Genomic DNA, 24795 nt, shown 5'->3' on the forward strand with positions numbered 1-24795 from the left:
TTATCTAGAGAGATAACTCATACTGAGCTTTGTGTATATATTTTTGATGATCTTCCGTACGCAAAGAATTGAGCAAAGATAACGAAATCCATCAACAAAGTTCCTGTGCTACCGATTAGCCATGATGCATTTAATAAAAGGTACGATGGTTCTAATGAGATTGCCATCACTGAAACAATGAAAGTAATATTACCAATGCAAGCAAATAAGAAAAATAGAAAGGATATACCTTCACATGATCTTCTTTGGAAATTTAATAAAATTTGTGGGATACGTGAACCAAGATAAAGAGCAGCACTTAGATAGCCAAATAACTGTGCCAGCCAGTTCAGTTCATTTTTGATTGGTTCTTTGGTTGGTGGTGGATTTGGATTGGAACAATATGAAATATACCATGAAATAAATCCAGCCAGTATAACTGATGAAACAATTAATGAATCACTTATATAATTACCCTTGACTTCTTGTTCTTCAATCTCGAGTAGTGCATCGATAGCTTGTGATCTAGATGCACCTTCTGCTTCCGATCTTATATTTGGTTCCCCATTTTGTTGTAAAAGAGGTTGATATTCATTAAATACGTCTTGAAGGACATTTTCATTTATAGGATTGGCAGGAGATAAATGGATTGGATCCACATCCTCTTCATTATCGTACCACAGACATTGTCCTAATAAGATGATATCTGCTACAGTATAATAAGCTGCCAGGATAATCATTGTCGGTAATAAATGTTGCATCATGGCCCCTAGAACATTGAAGACGTCACCAGCCAACCATAGGACGACAAACAGTAACGAAAGTCAATCTGCAGATTTTCTATAGAAGTTTTCATAGGTTTGGGGCATGAAAACGATTACCCAACAGGCGATGGAGATAGAACCTGCCATACCACTGACATTCTGGGCATTCAGTTCAATGGGTTGAAATTGCATTTTTTTTGAAGGAACCTAGTTATATCTATTGGGTTTGTCTGGTAGCAGCGAGAGACAGAGTTGCCAGACCAGAGTATCTTGTTCGCAGCAAGCCAAAACCTTTATATAAGCAGTAGTTTGTCAATATCTTTATCACACGTATTTTATGTGGCTATGAGGAATTTTTCAGTTGGAAATTCCCACGGAAAAATTCAACCCGGCGGAAACATTTTACGTATGAGTCAAAGAATAAAGATGAATGAATGAATGAGCTAGTGAACGAATAAATGAATTTAAGTTACCTGTATTCATCAATTCTCCGAGAATCTTGCAGGTGCATGGCACAGGAGGGTCTAACGTCATTTTTGTTTTTGGGATGATAAATCTATATTTCTATATGCTACATAAATCATATGTTATTCTCGGTCTTCTCTTCAACATCATCAGCAGAAGAAGAAGACTCCTTCTTGGGTTGTGTTTTGAGCTCCAACTTTCTTGGAGGCAGAACACTTTCAAATGCTTCCTTCCAATCACGATTATCAAAATATTTTAGCATTAATTGCACCACATGAGTTGTGGTAAGTACTCTTCTTCCTTCAATCTGAATATATTGATCAATTGGCAATCTTCGAGTGGGAATGCCTAGCTCTTTAGCCTTCTCATAGCATAGGGCCTTATGTCTATTCTTGTCAACTATGCCTCCTACAATATAGGTCATTCCTGGTTCCAAAGTTTCTAGTTTCTCTTCTGTATCAGCTGTCAAATAAACCAATTTACTCTTATCAACATCTGGTCCCTTGATATCATGATCATCTTCAACAAACTCAAAATTCTTCCATTGACCAAAATTAGAATCATGTAAATCGCCTTCGAATCTAACTTTCAATCTTTTATCAAAACTGGAAACTTTAATATGTGCGAAATGGTCAGCACGTCTATTAGCAGAGTAAGCTCTCGTTATTTGATTGGATAAACTCACCACTTCCTTATCATTCATTAAATCATCAAAAGAGCAGTCCAGCACAATCTTGATTCCGGAATCTTGTTGATTCACATTGACTCGAGGTGCTCTCTTTAGTTCTTCCGGAACTTCTTCACCACGATCTTCATATTCTTTAATTAAGGCACGTCTTGTGTCTTTCGAACGCTTACGTTTGGCACGACGAACATCTGCGTATTCCTTTTTACGTTCTTGAAACTGTTGCTTCTTCCATATCTTCTTCCATTGTTTCTTAGACATGCCTTCCGGCACTGGTGGCAATGGGGTTGACCTTTTCAAGATTCCGGGTTCAGAACTCTTTTCATCCGCAATGGATTCAGTAGGAGTCGACATTATGCTTTATAACCTTTTTTGCTCGTTGTCTCCACGGTCGATGAACTAATTAACGATCGATGAGGTTCATATTTTTCATCATTTATTGTTAATAGCTAGACAAAATTTTCAAGAACAAACGCGAAACGTAAGATTGACTTGAAAAATTCGATCTGTTTTGTAGCTTAAAAATATAGTGTTTGACACTACACACATCTCAAACCAAGCGACCGTGCATTGATATAGACTCACAATGTCTCAAAAGATCCTAACTTTAGAACTACCATGGGTAGAGAAATATCGTCCTCGTGTTTTGGACGACATTGTTGGTAATGAAGAAACCATTTTAAGATTGAAGCAGATTGCTCAGGATGGTAATATGCCCCATATGATTATATCCGGGCTCCCAGGTATCGGTAAGACTACTTCCGTGTTGTGTCTTGCTCATGAACTTTTGGGTGACGATTATTCTAAGGCTGTGCTAGAATTGAATGCCTCTGATGATAGAGGTATTGAAGTGGTGAGGAATCAAATTAAACAGTTTGCTCAAAAGAAATCACTATTACCTCCCGGGAAACATAAGATAATCATACTAGATGAAGCAGACTCTATGACTGCTGGTGCACAACAAGCCTTGAGGAGGACCATGGAATTGTATTCTAATTCTACAAGATTTGCATTTGCGTGTAATCAATCTAATAAGATCATTGAACCCTTACAAAGTAGATGTGCTATCCTACGTTATACCAAGCTTTCCGATGAACAAGTTTTGAAGAGGTTGTTACAAATTATTAAAGCTGAAGATGTTAAATATACTAATGATGGGTTAGAAGCTATTATATTTACTGCGGAAGGAGATATGAGACAAGCTATTAATAACTTACAAAGTACCGTGGCAGGTCATGGACTTGTGAATGGTGACAATGTTTTCAAGATTGTGGATTCACCTCATCCTTTAGTAGTGAGGAAGATGTTATTAGCTCCCACTTTGGATGAATCATTGACCCATTTAAGAAAAGATCTATGGGGGAAAGGTTATTCTGCTGTGGATATTGTTACCACAAGTTTTAGAGTCACAAAAAGTTTATTTGACATAAGGGAGTCAAAGAGGCTTGAAATGATAAAAGAGATTGGTATTACTCACATGAGAATACTTGAAGGTGTGAGTACTTACTTGCAACTTGCCAGTATGCTTGCAAAGATTCATTCCCTAGAATGATTGATAAATGCCATAATAAAACCAATATAATGAATGATTATAAATATATTATGTAACTACGTAATAAATAAGAAAAGAAGGAAGCAACAAATTTTTTTTTTAAAAAATCTGTTTAAATTCTCTTGTTAATCTTTTTTCGACCGCATCAATAAATTCTTCAGTTGTCACGTATGCTGATCTTTCAGTCTTCCCCATATTCAAAGCTAAATCTTTAGTCATGATACCATCAATCTGAACAGTTTCAATAGTGGCCTTTTCCAGTAATTCACCGAATTTAACCACCTCAGGTGTATCATCCAGTTTCCCTCTTTGTATAATACCTCTTGTCCAGGCAAAAATGGAAGCAATGGAATTTGTTGAAGTTTCCTTCCCCTGTTGATGTTGTCTATAATGTCTAGTGACGGTCCCATGGGCGGCCTCACTTTCAAAAGTCTTCCCATCTGGTGCTACTAACACAGATGTCATTAATCCCAAAGATCCAAACCCTTGAGCTACAATATCAGATTGCACATCACCATCATAATTTTTCATTGCGATGATAAAACCACCTTTTGATTTCAACATTTGTGCTACCATATCATCAATTAATCTATGTTCATACCAAATTCCCAAATCTTCAAATTGTTGTTTATATTCCCTCTCATACATGTCTTCAAAGACACTCTTAAATTTCCCATCATATTTCTTCAAAATGGTATTCTTGGTAGTGGAATACAATGGCAATTGTCTCTCCAAGGCCAATTGGAACGAAGATCTTGCGAACCCTTCAATGGCATCTGTAGTATTATACATCATCATAGCGACACCACCATTCTCAGGGAATTGGAAAACATCCTTAACAATATCTTCACCCACTTCATTTTCAAATACAATCTTCAATTTCCCCTTATTGGGCACAACGATATCCTTTGCCATGTACTGATCACCGAACGCATGTCTCCCAATAATAATAGGTTTTTCCCAATTTGGAATCAAACGTGGCACATTAGAAATGACAATAGGTTCTCTAAACACTGTCCCACCCAAGATATTTCTAATGGTCCCATTGGGCGACTTCCACATCTTATGCAAGTGGAATTCCTTAACACGTTGTTCATCCGGGGTAATGGTAGCGCACTTCACGGCGACACCGTATTGCAAAGTTGCCTTAGCGGAGTCTCTGGTGACTTTATCCTTGGTCTCATCACGGTTCTCAATGGATAAATCGTAGTATTTCAAGTCCACGTCTAGGAAGGGAACGATCAATTTAGCTTTGATTAGGTGCCAGATGATACGGGTCATTTCGTCCCCGTCCATTTCCACAATGGGGTTGGTGACTGTGATCTTGTTTAGTTGGGACATACTTGACTTGGTTTCGTTTAATTGGATTTACTGATAGTATAAGATAAGAAGAAAGCTAATAATAAGGTTAGAGTCAGCGATATGTGGTTGTTTTATATACACATGCGTTGATGACTTGCCGGAGCCCATCGGGACTAGGGCAACAAGAAGAGTTCCATTGTCTTGTGTTCAACAAACAGAAAAAGAACATGGTGATAGGCCAATGAGGGTCTTGGCGTGAGCGGCTATATAATAAGAGGACGATTCCCAATAAACGGAGCATCGGCTCATCTCGGACTTCCGGCTCGGCACTTGTCACGTGACTTGTCGTGTTGTGTCGTGTTACACGGCCGGATTTCCAATGGCTAACAAAAACGCGATCTGCATGTAAATCATTTGCCAACGCTGTTATTTCTCGAGCCCGCGTCTCCCAGAAGACGCCGTGGCACCCACAGAATAGTAGACACGCACGTAGGGACCCAGGCATTTTCTCGAGGGTGATGTAAGCTTACCTAAGCTGTGGTATAAAGGAAACAACTCTCTCCTCCGTTCCCATTATTATTTTATTCTGTGTGTATATAATAAGGAAATTTTCTTGTCTCTTGTTCTTTTATTCTTCCTTCCTTCCTTCCTCCCACAGACCTCTCAAACAAGCAATCCAAGGGAAATATGGCTGGTCCCAATTATAAAGCAGGATTGTCATGGACATACAATTTCATCTATGTCTCACTATTCATCGGGAAAACACTTTCCCTTACTCTAGATCAAACCTCATCCAAGTCCATCTGTGATGCCACATCCTTATTGCAAAAGGGGATTCTCGACTACTACGAGGGTACCACGTACGGTGGGACCGTTGGGATGTTTCAAGCTCCTTACTATTGGTGGCATTCAGGTTGCGCCTTTGGATCCATGATCGAGAATTGGTACCTTTGTCAAGATGACACCTACGAGTCCTTAATCACTGATGCGATCTTGGCTCAAGCGGGGGATAATTATGACTTTGTGCCTCAAAACCAAACTATGGTGGAGGGGAACGACGACCAAGGGGTTTGGGGGTTAGCATTAATGGATGCTGCCGAGAGAGAGTTCCCACAGGTTAAGGGACAACCTTCTTGGTTGACCATGGCAGAAAATATCTTTGAATCCATGTTTGCTAGATGGGATAATGCTAATTGTGGTGGGGGGCTCAGATGGCAAATTTATAGTTGGAATAATGGGTACGATTATAAGAATACCGTCTCAACGACATGTTTATTCCAATTGGCTGCTAGATTGGGGAGATATACTGGTAATGAGACCTATGTTAAGGCTGCCAACCAGGCTTTCGATTGGTTACAAGGTGTTGGGTTTGTTATGTTTAAGAATAATGATGGGTACGTGTTTGATGGTGCTGATATCTCCACAAATTGTACCAATATTAAGAAGTATGAATGGTCCTATAATCATGGGATTGTGCTAGGGGGTGCTGCTTACATGTATAATTTAACGGATGGTTCATCCACTTGGGAAACAAGAACTTCTCAACTTTTAAATTTGGCATCCTCGTATTTCTTCCAAAATGGTATTATGTTCGAAGCAGAATGTCAAACTTCCAACATTTGTAATAATGATCAAAGATCATTTAGAAGTATCTTTGCCCGTATGTTGGGGAAGACAAGTATTATGGCACCCTTTACCGCAGAGACCATTGATCCGTTACTAAAGACCACTTCTAAAGCAGCAGCAAATGCATGTTCAGGTGGTAAAGATGGCCACACCTGTGGGTTGAATTGGTTGAATAGCAATTTTGATGGTAACTACGGGTTGGGTGAAGAAATGTCTGCAATGGAAGTTATTCAAAATCTGTTGATTCATCAAAGACCAGCACCAGCTATGGTTAAGATTGATTCTTCCAGTTCTTCCAGTTCCTCCAGTTCCTCCAGTGCCACACAAACAAGCTCCAAGGCTTTTTCCACCTCAAAATCCACTTTATCTTCCACTTTATCTTCCACATCTTTATCGACTTCCTCCTCCTCGTCTCTAGAATCTTCGTCTGAAGCTAGTCACGCAGCAAAAACAACGATTATCAAAACAGTGAAAGCTGGCACAACAACCGTTATTGACGCAACGGTAAAGGCAACAACAACCGTGACCACCTTTACTACACCTTCAAACATGGTTATTAATACAATTACTCAAAGCACTGTGACCACAGCAACTACTACCATTCTTGTTTCCAAGACCAAAAAGACGAAAACTCATAAGAGCAAGTCATCCAAAACAGTTTCTTCTACTTCATCCAGCGAGACTTCATCAATTTTATCAGTTGCTCCATCTAGCCAAACAACCGAAACTACGGCATCAGACTCCGCGAGTACCGTCACATCTAAGGCTTCTCCAAGAACGACCTCTAGTAAAGTGACAACTACTTCATCCACTGAAGAAAAACAAACTGTTTCCAGTAAAGCACCAGAAACTATATCTAAGAAGGTGACAGAAACTGTTTCCAAAAAAGTTACTGAAACGGTATCGTCTAAGACTAAGGAAACTTCTCAAGAAGAATCCAAATCTGCAAGCGCTTAAAGAAAGCATAAAATAACATAGAAAACAGATACCCTCTAATTTTTAACATGTGTATAAGAATAGAACCTTTTTATTAAATCTTGTGTTGAATTTATTATTTCTTTCCCCCTTTTCATTGAACTCCAAATTTAGAAGTGTTTATATCGTGTAATCTAATAAGTCAACGTTACCTCTACAGAAGGTATTCCTTGCTCCGTAAATCACGCAAACCTCATCTTCGCAAAAACCGATTACCTTTCCTAAAGGGGAGAAAGAAATACCTCTTTTACCTGCGACAGTACTATTCTTAGAATATCCGGGGGGGAAATCACCGGCAATACCGTTTTCATTTTTTCTTGAGCGGTTAAAAAATTTCATCGAGGAGAATCGGAGTTCTAGGAGCGGCGCTAACTGGGAGTAAGGTTTCTCGCACAAATTTCGATATTACGTTGATAGGAGGCACGAGGAGTTGTGGGGAAGTTGTCACCATCAACTGGAGTGTGTTACTGAAAAATCTGTTGGCGGGGGGCTCAGAAGTTTATATTCGTCATCAGAATATATACGGTATTTCCCTGGATCTTACAGGACAACGGTGATGGGGGATCTATACTTAGAATCATGGAAAGAGGTGCTACGGTCTTTAAGGTTTATATATAAACCTTGAATATAAAACCGAATTCTGATCTACTTCTAAACAAATGATTCTTTCCACTTTTTATCTTATCCTCGTCTCTTCTTTTCTAGTCTACCAAAACAAAAATATTTAACGATAATGAATAACCCTATAAAAATATTAAGACTTTGCTGGTCTTTATTGCTACTATCTATACTTTCACCTGTTGGTAGTTCCATTAAACTTAACGTCACTTCCAATACTTCAATATGTGACGCCACAAGTATAATTACAAAAGGTATTTTAGATTACTACGAGGGTACCAGGTTCAATGGTACTGTTGGTATGTTCCAACAACCATATTACTGGTGGAAGGCAGGTTCAGCCTTTGGTGGTATGCTAGAAAATTGGTACTTATGTCAAAATGATACATTTGAATCCTTGCTTACTGATGCAATGCTACATCAAGCCGGTAAAGATTACGATTACCTACCTGAGAACCAAACAATGGTCGAAGCTAATGATGATCAAGGTGTTTGGGGTTTAACAATAATGGGCGCTGTAGAGAGAAATTTTACTGATCCCCAGGGAAAGGATGTGCCAGGTTGGTTAGCAATGGCGCAGTCTATCTTTAATCAAATGTATAGCAGATGGGACACCGGCAGTTGTGGTGGTGGTCTTAGATGGCAAATTTATGACTGGAATAAGGGCTATAATTATAAGAATACCATATCTACTGCCTGTTTATTCCAAATGGCTGCCAGATTGGGAAGATATACTGGTAATTCCACCTATCTTAAGGTTGCTGATAAAACCTTTCAATGGATGGTTGATATTGGGTATATTCAATTAAATACTTCATCCGGTCGTGTCTTTGATGGTGCTCATATTGAAAGCAATTGTAGTGATATTACCAAATTGGAATGGTCATATAATCATGGTATTGTATTAGGTGGATGTGCTTATATGTACAATGCTACCAAGTCACCAGAATGGGGTATGAACACTATTAAAATTTTGAATGGTGCTACCACTTATTTCTTTCAAAATAAAACAATGCTAGAAACAGCTTGTCAACGTCCAGATCGGGTCTTCTGTAATAATGATCAAAGAACCTTTAAAAGTATCTTTTCACGTATGTTGGGCTTGACAAGTGTGATGGCTCCATTCACATCTGAGAGAATTGATCCATTAATTGTTCAAAGTGCCGAAGCCGCTGCTCTATCATGTACTGGTGGTTTCGATAATGAAACTTGCGGTTTGAATTGGTTAGAGGGTAAAAATGATGGCTATTATGGGTTAGGTGAACAACTAAGTGCATTGGAAGTTATTCAAAATCTTCTTATCCATAAGAGACCACCTCCTTATATGGCAAAAACAGATAAAAATAAAGTCGGTGGTGTTTCAAAGGGTGATCCAGCCGCAGGTACAAAACCAAAACCACCTCCAAAGAAGGAAGAGTAGCTTCTACAAAAGTTAATAGCTGCTTTAATGAAATGCATAGATTCTCGCTAGAAAATCAGTAAAATACAATATATATTCGCATTAAGTTCATACATATAGCATATTTAAAAAAGAAAAAGAAAAGTCAACTATATTAATCACGTCCTTTAATACATTCCATTCTTAAACTTATTTGGAATTTTTGTTAAATCTATTCTGGCTTCTAGTTCATCATCTGTAATAACGGTTGCCCTTTGAGCACCTCTTTGAATCGTTTCTTCATGCTCAATTTCATGTTCATGATGTAGTAACTCATGTTCTATATCTTCCTTGTGAACATTTTTCACATCTGGATCTGTGTCTTTATGAAATTTATTCCAATGATGTAATTCATATTCTAGTTCAAAATCAGAATGATGACCAACACCAACGCCCAAATCTGGTAATTTATTGCCCCTTTTGGCAAATTCTATAAATTCTTCCTTCATGATCCTATTGTCATCATCAACATCCACCAATCTCATTAGAAAGTTAACAACATTCTTAGCTACGTCCTTATCAACTGCTTCACTTTCATCATGTTTTCCCATCCCATCACCAGCACCAACAACTTCATTACGGTTCAAACCATACATTGCCAAAACATCATCACGATCCCAAAATCCTTGCTTTTTGACGTCATGTAATGCAAAAAAAGTCTCTGGGGTGTATTCTTTCAATTGATGTTCGTGATCCATATGCCATTCCTCCCACGATAGGCCTGCTGGTGGTTTCTCCACTTCTTTGTTGATTTCAGAACCAGCAGCACCTTCACCAAAGACTGCTCCTGGTAGGACTAATAGACTAAGGATGATTGATTTGTTAAATAGCATATTGCTCCTTGCCAAGCTTGGTTATCTTCTTTTCTGATCTGTAGTTTTCTGAGACAAGTTGATCTCTTCCTTATTTCAAATTTTTCATTACGTATTTAGGAAATTCAGTCAATACCTAAATGTTAAAATAGAGTCTTGCAAAAGTGGAATCGATAGGCGAAATTGTTGTTCTCGTATATTATGATAACATTTGAGCAAAGGATTGAAGCTTGTAATTGAAGCCTGATCCATCAACATATCAACTATAAAGGTAAAAAAAGTAGCTTTAAAATTAATAAGTTATTGGTTTTTTAAACTAAATCTATATTATACCAATTAAACAATAGTACAAGAAAACATAAAAGGGGGGGGGGGAAATTATACAGAATAAATTAAATTTCTTCAACACTGAGAGAATTAGAATTCTTCATCAGAGGAAACGTAGGCATCACCTAATTCCTTCTTCTTCTTCATTCTCTCCTTCTTCTTCTTTCTCAATTCAGCGGAAGACATCTTCTTCTTCTTCTTACCACCGGCAATCTTGTTACCCATAGCATCGAATTTATCTTCTTCATCTTCCTTCTTTTCAATTCTTGGACCAGCACCTTGACCGGAAACCCAGTTATGACCAGATGGAGTCATCTTACCGTCCTTAACAGCCCAGACTTCTTCAGTCAAGTTCTTGGTAAATTCAGCAGAATGGGTAATGATAATAACACCACCTTCGAAAGCCTTCAAAGCCTTAGATAAAGCACCTAAGGAATCTCTATCCAAATAATTGGTAGGTTCATCCAAGACAATCAAATGAGGTCTTTGCCATGTACCAGCAGCTAAGACCAACTTAACCTTTTGACCACCAGACAAACCCCTAATTCTAGAATGAGAAACTAATTCAGCGTCTAGACCCAACATAGCACAATGTTCTTCAATTTCCTTTCTGGTTAAAGGTCTGAATTGACCAGAAGCCAAAGCTTCCTTCATATCAACTTCAGCAACCATCTTGGAATGGGATTCAATCAATTCACCTCTTGGTAACCAAGCGTTGTCAACAGACATCATTGGAACCCATCTTTCAGACTTCATACCGATGTTTTCACCTAATAAGAAAGAACATTCATATTCGTAGGTGTTCTTGAACTTACGTCTAGCGTGAATATCTTGGATTCTTCTTGGAGTACCTTCAATCTTGAAGATCTTGTTCATAGCTTCAGCATCGTTTTCGTTAATTTGTCTGTTAGCTCTGTCCATGGTTTCTCTATCTTCACCAGTTTGGAATCTCCATTGGATATATTCAGATGGAGTCTTATCTAAATGAGCTTCAATATGAGCGAAAGCATGTTGCTTAATGTAGGCAATTCTACAATTTTCGTGAGTGTAAACTTCACCAGTAGTTGGTAGCAATTCACCAGTCAAAACGTTAATCAAAGTAGACTTACCAGCACCATTTGGACCAATAACAGCAATTCTTGAAGACAAAGAACATTGGAAAGAAACGTCAGAAATTTGTGGCTTAGTAGTACCTGGGTATTGGAAGGTCATGTTAGAAACCTTGACAATAGCCTTTTGCTTGGTCTTAACACCTTCTAGGTAACCTGGTTCTGGGAATTGGAACTCTAGATCAGTAGAACTTAATTCCTTGTAAGCCTTAGCAGCTGGACACTTCTTAACGAATTCAGTAAAGTTACCCTTGTACTTTCTCAACTTCAAACCTTCGTAGTTAATAATATATTCACAAACAGAATCTAAGAAGACAGAGTCATGGGAAATAGTAATGGAAGTGATACCACAAGTGTTCAAGTAGTTGACTAACCAAGCGACATTAACAGTATCCAAATGGTTAGTTGGTTCATCCAACAATAGAATATCAGCGTTTCTTAAGACGGCTCTAGCTAAGGCCAACTTCATCTTCCAACCACCGGATAGGGCAGAGATTGGCATAGCAATCATTTCATCGGAGAAACCGAATTCAGTCAACTTTTCAGTAATGACTTCCTTGGTACCCAAGTTACCTTCACCGTAAACGAAATCCAAGACGGAAGTTTCAGCATGAGTACCATCAATGTCATGTTCGACGTAGACAGTTCTACATTCTTCTTGAGATGGGAAACCATCAACTTGACCGTTAGCAATAGCTCTCATCAAAGTAGACTTACCAGCACCATTTGGACCACAGACACCGTATCTTCTACCTCTCTTCAATCTCAATTGAGTCTTGTTTAACAAGATCTTAGCACCGTAAGCCAATGAGAATTCACAGTTACATAGATCTTCACCTTCATCTTCTTCATCATCGAAGTTTGGACCAACTGGGATGTTGTCAACAGCTAACTTTCTGAAATCATCCAAGATTTCCTTGGCCTTTCTTTCATGCATGAAGATAGTCATGTATGGCAAGATGTGAGTGAACCAAGCTTGTTGATCGATGACTCTTTCATCAATCAAATCAGCACCCATAGCGGCAACGTATTGAACAACAAGCTTGAATCTGTCAGCGACATCTTCACCTTCCAACAACTTGGTAATAACACCGAAATTAGTGGAAACATCACCAGCATGAGAAACTTCTGGTAGAACATCATCTTCACTAACGTTACCAACTCTTCTTAAAGTCTTCAAACCTCTCAAAGTAACATCACGAGCTTCTGGATCAGCAATGGTAGCGTAGTTAGCCTTCAAACCTGGCAATAATTTACCCAAGAAAGGAGCAACAACTTGTGGGTCTTCGACCAACTTACACATGTTATCAATAATAACAGCAGATTTACGCTTGATAGAAGTTTCTCTTTCGTTCAAACCTCTGACCAACAATGGAACCATGATGGACAAAGTAGCTGGAGTAACTTCAGCAACGAAAGTGGTGGCACCTAACAAATGAACGGTTTCAGCAGCTTCAGTTGGGTTAGCAATACAAGAAATCAATTGAGGAATGAAACGTTCAATATCCTTGTTGTCAACGGTTTCAGTAGCCTTGGTCATGGTGGCAGTAGCAGCGGCCTTGACTTCCTTCTTAGTATCCCACATAGCTTCAGATAGAACTGGGATCAATTCAGGCATTCTCAAAGCAACTTGTTCCTTAGCAGCATCAACAAGGGAAGTAATGGCAGCCAAAACGGCGACCTTTTCTTGCCATTTGTTGGTTTCTTCCAAAGACTTAACCAAATGAGGCAATAGAGCCTTGATAGCAACTGGGTTGATGGCCTTAACAATAGCCATCAAAGCCTTAGAGGCAATGGCTTGAGTGTCCTTATCCTTAGAACCGGATTGAGCACAAACTTCTGGAACAAGTTCGACGATGTATGGTTCAACGGATGGAGACAAGTTGCTTTCATTGGAAATATGAGCAATAGCTTCCAAAGCGTTAGCAGCAGCCTTCTTATCCTTGATAGACTTCTTTAGTTCACCAAAGAACTTGATTGGAATGTCATGTTCAATGATGTTGCCATTTAAGAAAGAAGAAATCTCAGTAGCAACTTCTTCTCTGTTATCAGCGGTAGCGACAGTCAATTGTTGTAAAAGTTCTTCAAGAACCTTAATAGATTGTTCGGAATCAGCCATTATTGATAATGTTGTCGACCTAGAAAGATACACGGAGTATTTAAAAATAAAAGGAAGAAAGTTAACTAATAAGAGAAAGGTATTGAAGAAACTGTTGTTCGAAAATAATGAGATGACTTAACTTATACTCGACGAAAAAAATTTTTTTTTTTCACTCATTGAATCTTTTTTTCTCAAGCGGCGACGCAAAAGAAAAGACGTGTGAAAATTTTGAATTGCTTTTTCCCGGCTCCGAACGTTTCTTTTTCTTTTCCCTCATCGCGTTGAACGGGGATTAGTATTCGTGTACGATGATTACAGGTTTTATTGAAGACCCTTCTAAACTATTGATTCAGCCCTCTCGGAGTATTAGTGACTTCTTTCTTATCCGTTATCTATGGTATATGCTTTTCGTTATTACGTAACTTGAATTACTTTTCCTTTACAAAAATGACTATTGTCAACTATTCTTTGATTGGTTCCACTGGCACGTTCTCTGCTAAATGTTTCTTTTCTTGCCTTCTCTTTATTATTGTTGCAGAATTTAATTTCAATTGGAACATATCTTGTTCCAGCCCATTGACCCCTTCATGGTTCAATTCATTGGAGAATTCTTCTTCTTCATCTTCGGCCAGCGCACCTAATGTAGGAGTGTTTACTCTTCTGTCCTCCTCTATACGTTGAACTGCATTACTTATGTCGAATGCATCACGCATGGCTACAGCAGCTGGTGAGTACAGTATGGATGCATCCCTTTGAAAATTATACATCTTATGTCTGTGACTCTTCCTCTTTTTCTTCTCCATGTTTTCAATCTCTCTTCTCTGGTCTTCCTCTTGCTCTTTCAAACAATCATATGTATTTAGCCAGGGGTCCTCTAAGAACTCATCAATATCATATCTCTTATTAGGATCCACTTCTAGTAATCGTATAACAGCATTCTTAGCCCCAGCACTAATTTCGTCCCACCAAGGTCGTAAGAATGTATATTCACCACGAGAGATCTTCTCAGTTAAAACGTCAATCTTTTCATCATAAAATGGTGGGAATCCGCAAAGCATTGTGTATAGAACACATCCAACCCCCCACATATCAACTTTCATGGAATAATGCTCGTCCTTGACAACCTCAGGCGCAGTGTATCCAACAGTACCACATGGCGTCTTTGTATTAGTAGCAAATATTTGTTTAGATAGACCAAAATCGGCTAATTTCACTACACCAATACCACCACCACCTACTCCTGGTACAAATAAACCTTCATCTGATTTAGTGGATGGATCATCTGATTTTCTTAATTTTGGTTCCTTTGATGGGATAAATTCAATAGGTTCAAATAATAAATTTTCTGGCTTAATATCTCTATGAACTACCCCAAGTGAATGTAAGTGTTGCACAGCTAGAGCCAGTTGTTTGATAACATGGCGCGATAAATCTTCACTGAAATAAGTATATTTAACAATCTCCCCAAAGATTTCACCACCATGTATTAATTCTTGAACAATATAATAATACGTTTTAGATTCTTGGAAATCAATAAATTGAACAATTTGTGGACATCCGCTCGAGACAGCCTTATGCAAGGAGACCTCCTTCAATACTTGTTCTTTACTCGATGTCTTACTATGTTTCCTATTATGAGATTCTGCCACATGAATATCAGCTTTAGGATCATCACCAACAAGAGCAGTTTTCTTGATTATTTTAATGGCAACTTCTTTGTAATTTTCACATAAAAATGACGTAGGACCATTTCTTTGAGGAACAGCCCTGAATACTTTCGAGAAAGCTCCCTCTCCTACTTTTTCAATCAATGTATATCCCTGTAATTCAACCTGCTCGGGGAATAAATTCTCAGGTTGTAGTTCCTCACTATATCCTTCATCTTCATCGTCGTCATAATCGTCATCATCAGAGGAATGTAAAGATGAGACATTAGAATTAATAGAACTCTTAGTACTATTATTTTCCTCTGTTAATTCCTCCTTCCTTTTTTTACCAGAGGGATTTCCAGAACCCTTAGCATTTATGTTCAAATTGCCACTTATTTTACTCTTTGCTTCATCACTATCCCTTTTTACCACCCGCTCCACTTTAGTTGTTACATTGGCTGTTGTTGCATGCATGGGTTCGTTCTCCTTTTTCCTCTTAAATATAGATTTGAATTTGTTCATTGATATCGTCTAGTGCTTGCTTGAAAGTATGGTCTCAAGAAATTTATCTGCTGTCGTAAGAACTGAGTTTGCAAATCATTGAGGAACTACCCAATATAATCTCTTTATAATTTCTCAAATTTCTTGATCCCGCGTTCTCATTGGAAAATCAATGAGAGACCATTTATTTGACAGATTTCAATGACAACTTTTGACGTCATAAAGAGATGGTGAAACATATACAATCATGGCTACTAATATCGTCCATAAGATAGGATACCAGGAGATAAAATGGTTTCTTACACAAGCTGAGATTGCAGCTGCAATCTTAGAAAATCAAGCACAGGTCCCCCATGGCGCTAATCCAGAAAATATCAAGAAGAAACCTATACCAGACCAACGAAATATTGATGTGTTATGTTTGGACCTGCATTTACCGAATATGGATGAGTTGGGGACTGCTTTGCAGGATATTTCAACTCCCGTGTCCATTCAGTTCCAGGAGCAGGATGCGGAGGATGAAAAGGAACGATGGATACTGAATGTCAGCATGATAGATCCTGATCTCCATTTATGCTCTATAACGATTCTCTCCTCCCTTTGTGAAGATGTTAGGATATCTAAGGCTCTTGATATTGCATCCCACAAATGCTTAATCAGGGAACTGCGAAGAATCAGTTTGCAAAATAGACAGATGACAGTAAAGACGAAGAAAAGGAAAGGAGGAAGGAAAAACGCATCACCAAGCCCTGTTACAACTTCTTTACAAACAACATCTAGAGAGTACAAGGGAATTGATTGTCAGATCGATTTAAAGGTATCGGTCAATCACTTGAAACTGAGTTTCCGCTTCAACTTACCAATACTAGAAAATACTGGCAATAAGTTTACCCCTACTATTAATTCATTTTTAGATGTCTTATTCTCCCAAAAATTAGAATCACAAACTAGACAAGAAGCTCATATTGATTCTGGTTATATTCAACGTCATTTCATCAACCAAACAATATCATATTCCAAAAAGAAATTGGCGGCAGTTGAAACAACATTTGATACTCTTCCGTCTTTGAAATTGAACTTGTTACCATTCCAAAGAGACAGTGTTCAATGGATGCTAAATAAAGAATTACCACCCGTATTACCATACCCGACCAGTTCTGAATTGAATATAGATGAAATAAATTCCTTCCTTAATGAAATAGTATCTTACGGTTATGAGATAATAAAAACAAACCCTCCAGCTGAATTTTTCTTTTGGAATAAATATACCGGCTATATCTTATCTATTCAGGAAGCTAGAGTAATTTATGATACATTCTATGATAAAACTAAAAATCCCTATCCACAAAGAGCAAGAGGCTTACTATCAGAAGAAATGGGTTTAGGGAAGACAATAGAAGTACTAGCATTGATCATGTTGAATAAGAGGGATGTAATTAAAGAAGACTCTTTCATAGATGATCAAAATAAAACTATTAGAAGGACAAACTTAACGTTGATAGTCTGTCCTAATGCCATCTTAACACAGTGGATAAATGAAACTAATGCTCACACTGAAAATCTGAAAATATTCCATTATATGGGATCCTTGGCTACCCGAATACAATTTGATACAGATAATATACAAGAAATCTTAGACCGATTGTCTGAATATGATATAATTATTACCAGTTATGATATTGTTTCCGCCGAAATACATTATGCAGAATATAATGCGAATATCAGATCGAGAAGACAAAAATCTCCTAAGTACGATTATTCTTCTCCTTTGTCTCTTCTTGAATTCTTTAGAATAATACTCGATGAAGTACAGATGCTTCGTAGCAATAGTACTAATGCAGCAAAATGTACAAGTTTACTTCATAGGATTCACACATGGGGTGTTTCAGGGACCCCCATCCAAACTATTTATGATTTTGAAACTGTGCTATCATATCTAAAGTTTCATCCATTCTGTGAACTTCCTGACATTATCAAAAAGATTACTATAAATTTCAAGAGAAGAGAAAAAATCTCGAATGGCTTAGTCGTAAGAGAATTATTTAATGGTATTGATTCATCCGTGCATGATCTTCTAAATTTGTTTATAAAATTTGATATTTGCATACGGCACACTAAAATGGAAGTTATCTCTCAAATTCATATCCCAAAGCAACATAATCTGATTGTTCCTCTCGAATTTACTCCAGTAGAATGGGATAACTATTTAGATATATGGGAAGCATTTATTTTTGCATCTGGGTATGGTCCTGAGGGTCTGAATCCGCCTAGGTTGTCAAATGCACAACTAAACCAGTGGTTACTAAAATTAAGATACACGTGCTCTCATGCAGCATTTCCTGATGGTAGCACAGGTAATAAGGCGTCTTCAAATCGCCTATATAACATAACTGAGATTTTATTTATGATGATTGAAGAGGCAGACCGGAAGTTGGAGAGCCTCCATGAGGAACAATATCAGTTGAAGATCAGAGAAGCACAAGTTCAAATGGAATTGAAAGATGAATATGATTTGGCTCAGGATATGTTTGAACCTGTGAGGTTGAATATTTTGGATGACCTTACAAGTAAGTTTAAAATAGAGCCCTTCCAGTCCGGTAAATTTCTTTCAGAAGAACCAGACATGAAGGATGGTTCTGTAGAAAATATTGGCAAGGCATTCCTCAAAATGAAAGTCAGGGCTCGTATCGAATTATTGCACCAATGTTATTTCTTTATCGGTACAGCAGCATACCTAGCCGGGACTAATAGATTAGAGAAGACCGACAAGGAAATCGAAAGATTAACTTTACTTGACCCTGAAAAAAGACGGTTAGAACGATCTGACTTCTTCTCTGTTGACGAACTTCAGCAAATTGAAGATAGACAAAGCAAAGAAAATCATTATTATGCCTGGGCGGAACAACTGAGAGCAGAGTTATTACTGGGTAGGTTAGAGGCAGTCAGTGATAAAGTTACTCATATTAAGCAATATCTTTTAGATAATCCATCGAACCTCAAACTCGTCGATTTTGACTTCAAAAATGATTATTCGACCAACATAACCATATCTAACTGTTTCAAACATCTCAGTCATTTGATTAAATCGTTTAATGATCAGGCTTCACAGTTTAATGAATTATCGGAAGCTTTGCAAACAGCGTTGTATAAACCTATTACCAAAGATCGCCGAACTGATTCTGATGAAACGCTAGAGCATGAAGAATATGCGATTTCTATTGAAGATCAAGACGAAATATTTGCAATACTTGCTTGTTTGGAGGAGATTTTGAGGAACAGAGACACAATCCTTTATGCTGATGAAAAGGTCAAGATAAATAAAAAAGTATTATTTCAAGGGAAAGAATATTCTTCACGTCATAGGAAATTATTTGATGAGTTAAGGCTAGTTGAGGGGATTCCCTTCAATGCCATATTCGAAGATTTGAATTCTTCCAAGACGATAATTCGTAAAATTTCAAATAATCAAAAAAGATTTGGGGAAAATACATCTTTTGAAGATTATTTATTGGGATATCAAGATGAGACACAAAAGATGATCTCAGAAAATAAAAAGTTAAGGGAAACATTAAAACAATTCAATGTTGTTTATAATGCTAGGCTGGAATATTACAGTCATCTACAAAAAATATCGGATTCTGTGGCCCCTCTAATTAATCTTGATCCTGTGGCAAGAAATACCATCCTAAAAGCAGTTAACAGTAACGAAAAATCCAGGACGATAGAAAAGAATATTAATACAACCGAGTCAAGAATAAAGTATTTAAAAGGGTTACAGAGCTTAAGGGAATCGATAGAAAATAATAAATCATTCAAGTGCTCAATTTGTTTACAGGATATATCCCTTGGTTCAATGTTAAAGTGTGGCCATTTCTTTTGTAAAAGATGTATTACAAGTTGGCTTAAGAATAAGAAAAACTGTCCAATGTGTAAAATGGTAACAACTGCCTCAGAAATATATAATTTCAAATTTAAAGAAGAGAAGCTTGAAGGCGATACCTCACAGATGAATGAAGACTTGAACAATAACATAGATATGCAAAAGAGAAACGCAAATATGCCAGATAAAGTTTTATCTGAAAATGACTATTTCTTAGCATTGGATAAATATACAGTATTCCCCGAATTAAATTATTTGAATGGATTGCCCACCAAGGAGAGTTTTGGTGCCAAGATCGATTTTGTTTTGAAATTGATTTTATACTTAAAATCTAAAGCTGAAACTGACCAAGAGAGACCACCGCAAATCTTATTATATTCTCAAAGTGCAAATTTTTTAAAAGTACTAGGTAAGATTCTGACAAAAAATGATATTGAGCATTTAACCTGTCTTTCCAATTCGTCTACGATCGGGAAAAAAATTGCCAGGTTTAAATCTCAGTCTAATATCACATGTCTATTACTTAATGTGAAGACTTTGGGTGCCGGTCTTAATCTATTAAATGCAAGACATATATTTTTATTGGATCCTATCATTAATCATAGTGATGAACTGCAAGCTATGAATAGAAATAATAGAATTGGACAGAAATATGAGACATATGTTTGGAATTTAATTATTAACAATTCAGTGGAGGAGAACATCTTCAAGTATAAATGCAAACTTGAGTCTGAGCGAAAGGAGCACAAAACAGAGTTGAACCTGGACAATTATGATGAAGTTGCTGAAGAGGAGGAAAAGTTTGAGATTAACAACAGCAACAATGAGGAAGTTTCTGATCAACATTTATGGAATTGCTTTTTTCATCGTGATTGAGCTAGGCCATATGATACATTATATTAGTTTGTACTTTATTTGTACTCGACTATGTAGCAGTTAAAGACATTTATAGAATTTTTAAGTAAAAAATTTCAAAAAAAATTGATTTCGCCCAGGATCGAACTGGGGACATTCTGCGTGTTAAGCAGATGCCATAACCGACTAGACCACGAAACCTATTTTATTGAAAATGTTTAGTGGTAGAGTTCTATTTGTGGCAGGTTTAAAGTCATGAGAACAGTTTAATTTTATATATTTTCTTATTGAAGCAATTTGTTAACTGGTTCATCAATTAACCTTCAGAACAATATCGAAAAAGCAGACTAATCGATCAATCCCAGCCATGACACACATCAAATACCTACTTTTAGTCTCCCGTCAGGGAAAAGTTAGATTAGCCAAATGGTACACTCCTCTATCACCAAAAGAAAAGAACAAAATAATAAAGAATTTGACACCACTAATTCTTTCACGTAAACCAAAAATGTGCAATATCTTAGAATACTCTGATCATAAAGTAGCATATAGAAGATATGCTAGTCTATATTTTATATGTGGTATTACGCCGGAAGTTGACAACGAATTGCTAACATTAGAAGTTATCCATCGATACGTGGAGACAATGGATAGCTATTTTGGGAATGTTTGTGAGTTAGATATTATATTCCATTTCACAAAAGCTTATGATATACTTAATGAATTAATCATGTGTGATGGATCTCTGGCTGAGACGAGTAAGAAAGAAATATTAAAAAATATTGGAGAGATGGATCGTTTGGAAAACAAAGACGACTTGAACAGAGTTCTGAGTTGATGAAATTATATTGATATGATACAACTGCGATGACTATTTTATAGAATCATGTACATGTATATGCATACTTATATATGTCATTAAGTCTTTTATTAAGCCAAAAGGATGAACTAAACGCCAATTTTATGAATTATTACTCATCGTCATTATCTTCTTCAGCAGATGGGACCCATGCAGGTGGCTTAAAATATTCTTGATCAGCGATAACATCTTGCTTGAACTTTTCCTTATTATCGGTGAATTCTAACAAATATTCTAGTTCTAATTCATGACACTGTCTACCTAGGATAATCAATGAATGCAAAGGTTCGCCAGCATCATATTCAGATAATTCTTTAATGGTACCAACCTTAAAGGATTGAGTAGCTGAACCCAACCTGCTAATGGCTACAACAGGAGTATCGGGTGTATAAGCCTTAGAACCCTTTGTTTCTTCAATTTCTAACAATTGTTCACAACATTGGGAAATGGACATATAACGTGGCGGTTCATAAATCAATCTCCCTCTAGCCATGTTCTCGATACTCTGCTCTTTAACTTTAATATCTAGAAGAACCAAAGTGTGCAACCCAATTTTTCTATTTTCCCAAATTTTATCATACCATGAATCAGGTCTCCAATTCTCAGTAAAGAAAACCATAGAAACAGTTTGGCCAAAAGTATATAATTGCAACCCACATGATCCGACAGCATTCATTACTGAGGCATTGTGCACGACCTCCACAGGAATCTTCTCACGTTTAGCTCTCAAAACTAGATCAGTATGGGTTGTAGCACCAAATGGGTCACCAACGACAAGGAATGCGACGTCCTCCTTATCAGCATTGCGGAGAATGTCAGCAGATCCAGTTTCCACCAATTCTCTGTCAGCCAAGATGACAGCCTTACCATAGTATTCTTCTAGTTCTTCCTGGGTGGCCGCCATAAGGATACTTGTGTAATGTTCCAAATACACTCTAGAACATTTCTTAATGGCTTCTAAACCACGAACAGTAATATCTGATTTGTAGGACAACCCTAACCCAATTAAATATAGCATGTTGCACTTGGTTCGAGTGAGATGACATGAGACATGTCGATGGATTGCTTATAAACCAAAACTTTTTTTTTCATAAAATTTCAAAATTGATATTTTCAAAATTCTCAAGAGTCATTGCAAAAATGGTAATATGACGAAGTAAACCAAGAAGTGACGGCCCAAAGTGAATCAATTGATCCAAGTTATAAATCTTTATCGCTTACTTCTATTGCAAGATTATTATAATCCATGGAACGCAGTCCCAGAAGGTAATTGAAGGACAGCAGGGAAAATAGCCTTCCAGTACTCATCACGTGCCCATTTAATTAAGATTTTGATGCCTAAGGGGATGACATCTATTATAGTTCAACAGCTCTTCTTACATAAATTTACAACAAAATAGCTAAGTACTAAACAACAGTGGCATAATGAGCGAGGATCTACAGGATTTAGAAACACAACCTCTACTGCAACCACTACCAGTACCTGAAGAGGCACCAGCGGAGGCCACTCCAACTGAAACCCATCGAAGGACGAGGACTATTGTAAAAACAATATGTTCCCTTGCTGTTTTGGCAGTTATACTACTGGTTTATTCGATCTCTACGATGCTGCCCTCTAAGGATGAAATTCAGAATTCGATCATTAAAATGTCGCAAGTCGAGGTTCTTGATGTACAACTAGATGGTTGGACTGATAATGGAGGAGAAACACTAGATAATGAATTCGGCAGAGAGTTACAAATGTCGAGTAATGTGTCCTTTAAATTAGATTATGATAAGATGACCATGGAAAGGAGAGAATGGTTTGAATGGTTAAGCCAGAAAGTGATTAAAACCGTATGCGTCGATTTAAATGATATGGAAATTTTAGATAGCGATGCTGTGTTAGGCTCAGTTACTTTGAAGAGAAACCAACCTATTTGTGTTGATTTACGAAATGAGGTGCTCACTGATCTACATTTGACAATATTAATTGAACCCGATATGGATAATGTACTAAAAGTTATTAAAAAGATTTGGAATCATGATTATGATGAACTGAAATTGTGGTCTCGGTTAGATGCAACATTTTTTAAGTCCGGACAATTCGGTACTCCAAAGATCTCCATGACAGATTTGAGAATTGATTTAAATAGTGTACTAGATTGGGAAAGGGAGTTACAACCATTTATAGAATATTTTCGTGACATCACCAAAAATGTAGAAATTGAAACCTTTTCCATGACAGATTTATCTGATGGATTCTTCATTCGTTCAACATCTCAAAAATTCCAACTTCCTAAAAACATAAGTTGGCTTTCACTGCCAGAAGACGCCTCAGTGCCAAAACTCAGCTGGGACGTAAGACTTCCTGACTGTTCAGGTGATTACACTATTGAATTAGAAGAATTAGAATGTCTCACAGATCCACTATTGATTAGTGGTGATTCATTTACTGCTGAAATTGAAGGCTCACTAAATGGACCATTACCAGATTCTTTATTGACTCAGGTGTGTGACGCAGATGAACAAGACACAGTAACCCCACTAACGCTTCTACTAAATAAATTATTAAATGAAACGGAACAGCTAACAATCGAGGTGAAGGGATCCATCATCGAGAACGATGGTAAGCATCAAAATAGTGATTCAATAATACCATCACATATACTAGACAAAGCACTAGATTATATGTCATACTTCCCTTTGAGTTCGAACACAACATTTAATACAAGTTCTTTAATAAAGGAATTTGATATTGATGACTTGAAATTAAAATGGGTTCCGGGTCTCAACGGCGACAAGAGACTAAGTGTTGTGGGGACCATAACAGGCTATTTAGATCTTTCCTTTTATGAAACAGTAAATGAACGATTATCAGTGAATAAAATTAAAGGTAAATTAGACTTGTTCCATAATGATAACCATTTCTTGATTATCCCAATGCCTGTTTGGATTAATTCCACATCAACCATCTTCCATGATGAAGGTGATGGTAAAACTGTTATGGAACTAACTTTTGATATTCAAAACAATGAAATAGAGGTTACTGACCGTTTTGAATTGGGTAAATGTTTTAATGAAATACTGTTTAAAGGAGAGACCAAAGTGCATTTCGAAAATGTATTAGACATTGTTGTGGATAGTATGTTGGGAGAAATAGTTTTGCTTGGACTCCAGGGAGAAGGTGATACCGTTGTACACTGAGCCACTTTGATATACATAAGATAATATACTCTATATTCTATACTAAAACATCTTTCGAGGAAACCAATAGAGGCGGACCTCGGACTTGAAATTCGGCCCTTCAGAAAAGAAT

At 37.3% G+C, this 24795-nt stretch overlaps 13 protein-coding genes and 1 non-coding gene across 14 annotated transcripts; 6 read left to right on the forward strand and 8 right to left on the reverse strand.

Annotated features, from left to right (window-relative positions):
• Nucleotides 1-17: 17 nt before the first annotated feature.
• Nucleotides 18-743, reverse strand: YPQ1 (cationic amino acid transporter; the record flags this gene model as incomplete). Its single annotated transcript, XM_003673760.1, has 1 exon — nt 18-743. The coding sequence occupies one exon, from the start codon at nt 741-743 to the stop codon at nt 18-20; it is 726 nt and encodes a 241-aa protein (XP_003673808.1).
• Nucleotides 744-1323: 580 nt separating this feature from the next.
• TRM10 (tRNA (guanine(9)-N(1))-methyltransferase) lies at nt 1324-2247 on the reverse strand (the record flags this gene model as incomplete). Its single annotated transcript, XM_003673761.1, has 1 exon — nt 1324-2247. One exon carries the CDS (start codon nt 2245-2247, stop codon nt 1324-1326), a length of 924 nt encoding a protein of 307 aa, XP_003673809.1.
• Nucleotides 2248-2479: 232 nt separating this feature from the next.
• Nucleotides 2480-3445, forward strand: RFC4 (replication factor C subunit 4; the record flags this gene model as incomplete). Its single annotated transcript, XM_003673762.1, has 1 exon — nt 2480-3445. The coding sequence occupies one exon, from the start codon at nt 2480-2482 to the stop codon at nt 3443-3445; it is 966 nt and encodes a 321-aa protein (XP_003673810.1).
• A 99-nt stretch (nt 3446-3544) lies between these two features.
• On the reverse strand, nt 3545-4786 carry IDP2 (isocitrate dehydrogenase (NADP(+)) IDP2; the record flags this gene model as incomplete). Its single annotated transcript, XM_003673763.1, has 1 exon — nt 3545-4786. The coding sequence occupies one exon, from the start codon at nt 4784-4786 to the stop codon at nt 3545-3547; it is 1242 nt and encodes a 413-aa protein (XP_003673811.1).
• A 648-nt stretch (nt 4787-5434) lies between these two features.
• Nucleotides 5435-7330, forward strand: NCAS0A08730 (glycoside hydrolase family 76 protein; the record flags this gene model as incomplete). Its single annotated transcript, XM_003673764.1, has 1 exon — nt 5435-7330. The coding sequence occupies one exon, from the start codon at nt 5435-5437 to the stop codon at nt 7328-7330; it is 1896 nt and encodes a 631-aa protein (XP_003673812.1).
• A 751-nt stretch (nt 7331-8081) lies between these two features.
• On the forward strand, nt 8082-9386 carry DFG5 (putative mannan endo-1,6-alpha-mannosidase; the record flags this gene model as incomplete). Its single annotated transcript, XM_003673765.1, has 1 exon — nt 8082-9386. The coding sequence occupies one exon, from the start codon at nt 8082-8084 to the stop codon at nt 9384-9386; it is 1305 nt and encodes a 434-aa protein (XP_003673813.1).
• Nucleotides 9387-9532: 146 nt separating this feature from the next.
• SSP120 (nucleobindin SSP120) lies at nt 9533-10237 on the reverse strand (the record flags this gene model as incomplete). Its single annotated transcript, XM_003673766.1, has 1 exon — nt 9533-10237. The coding sequence occupies one exon, from the start codon at nt 10235-10237 to the stop codon at nt 9533-9535; it is 705 nt and encodes a 234-aa protein (XP_003673814.1).
• Nucleotides 10238-10633: 396 nt separating this feature from the next.
• On the reverse strand, nt 10634-13771 carry YEF3 (translation elongation factor EF-3; the record flags this gene model as incomplete). The annotated part of the gene is made up of 1 exon (XM_003673767.1): nt 10634-13771. One exon carries the CDS (start codon nt 13769-13771, stop codon nt 10634-10636), a length of 3138 nt encoding a protein of 1045 aa, XP_003673815.1.
• Nucleotides 13772-14214: 443 nt separating this feature from the next.
• RCK2 (serine/threonine protein kinase RCK2) lies at nt 14215-15924 on the reverse strand (the record flags this gene model as incomplete). The annotated part of the gene is made up of 1 exon (XM_003673768.1): nt 14215-15924. The coding sequence occupies one exon, from the start codon at nt 15922-15924 to the stop codon at nt 14215-14217; it is 1710 nt and encodes a 569-aa protein (XP_003673816.1).
• A 226-nt stretch (nt 15925-16150) lies between these two features.
• IRC20 (E3 ubiquitin-protein ligase IRC20) lies at nt 16151-20659 on the forward strand (the record flags this gene model as incomplete). The annotated part of the gene is made up of 1 exon (XM_003673769.1): nt 16151-20659. One exon carries the CDS (start codon nt 16151-16153, stop codon nt 20657-20659), a length of 4509 nt encoding a protein of 1502 aa, XP_003673817.1.
• Nucleotides 20660-20765: 106 nt separating this feature from the next.
• Nucleotides 20766-20839, reverse strand: NCAS0Atrna10V. Its single transcript has one exon. It is a non-coding gene; the product is annotated as a tRNA-Val (tRNA).
• Nucleotides 20840-21005: 166 nt separating this feature from the next.
• On the forward strand, nt 21006-21476 carry APS1 (Aps1p; the record flags this gene model as incomplete). Its single annotated transcript, XM_003673770.1, has 1 exon — nt 21006-21476. One exon carries the CDS (start codon nt 21006-21008, stop codon nt 21474-21476), a length of 471 nt encoding a protein of 156 aa, XP_003673818.1.
• A 133-nt stretch (nt 21477-21609) lies between these two features.
• DPH5 (diphthine synthase) lies at nt 21610-22515 on the reverse strand (the record flags this gene model as incomplete). The annotated part of the gene is made up of 1 exon (XM_003673771.1): nt 21610-22515. One exon carries the CDS (start codon nt 22513-22515, stop codon nt 21610-21612), a length of 906 nt encoding a protein of 301 aa, XP_003673819.1.
• A 407-nt stretch (nt 22516-22922) lies between these two features.
• On the forward strand, nt 22923-24683 carry TAG1 (Tag1p; the record flags this gene model as incomplete). The annotated part of the gene is made up of 1 exon (XM_003673772.1): nt 22923-24683. One exon carries the CDS (start codon nt 22923-22925, stop codon nt 24681-24683), a length of 1761 nt encoding a protein of 586 aa, XP_003673820.1.
• Between the last annotated feature and the right edge of the window lie 112 nt (nt 24684-24795).

Source organism: Naumovozyma castellii, chromosome 1 (genome assembly GCF_000237345.1).
Source record: "Naumovozyma castellii chromosome 1, complete genome".
NCBI classification, from domain to species: domain Eukaryota; kingdom Fungi; phylum Ascomycota; class Saccharomycetes; order Saccharomycetales; family Saccharomycetaceae; genus Naumovozyma; species Naumovozyma castellii.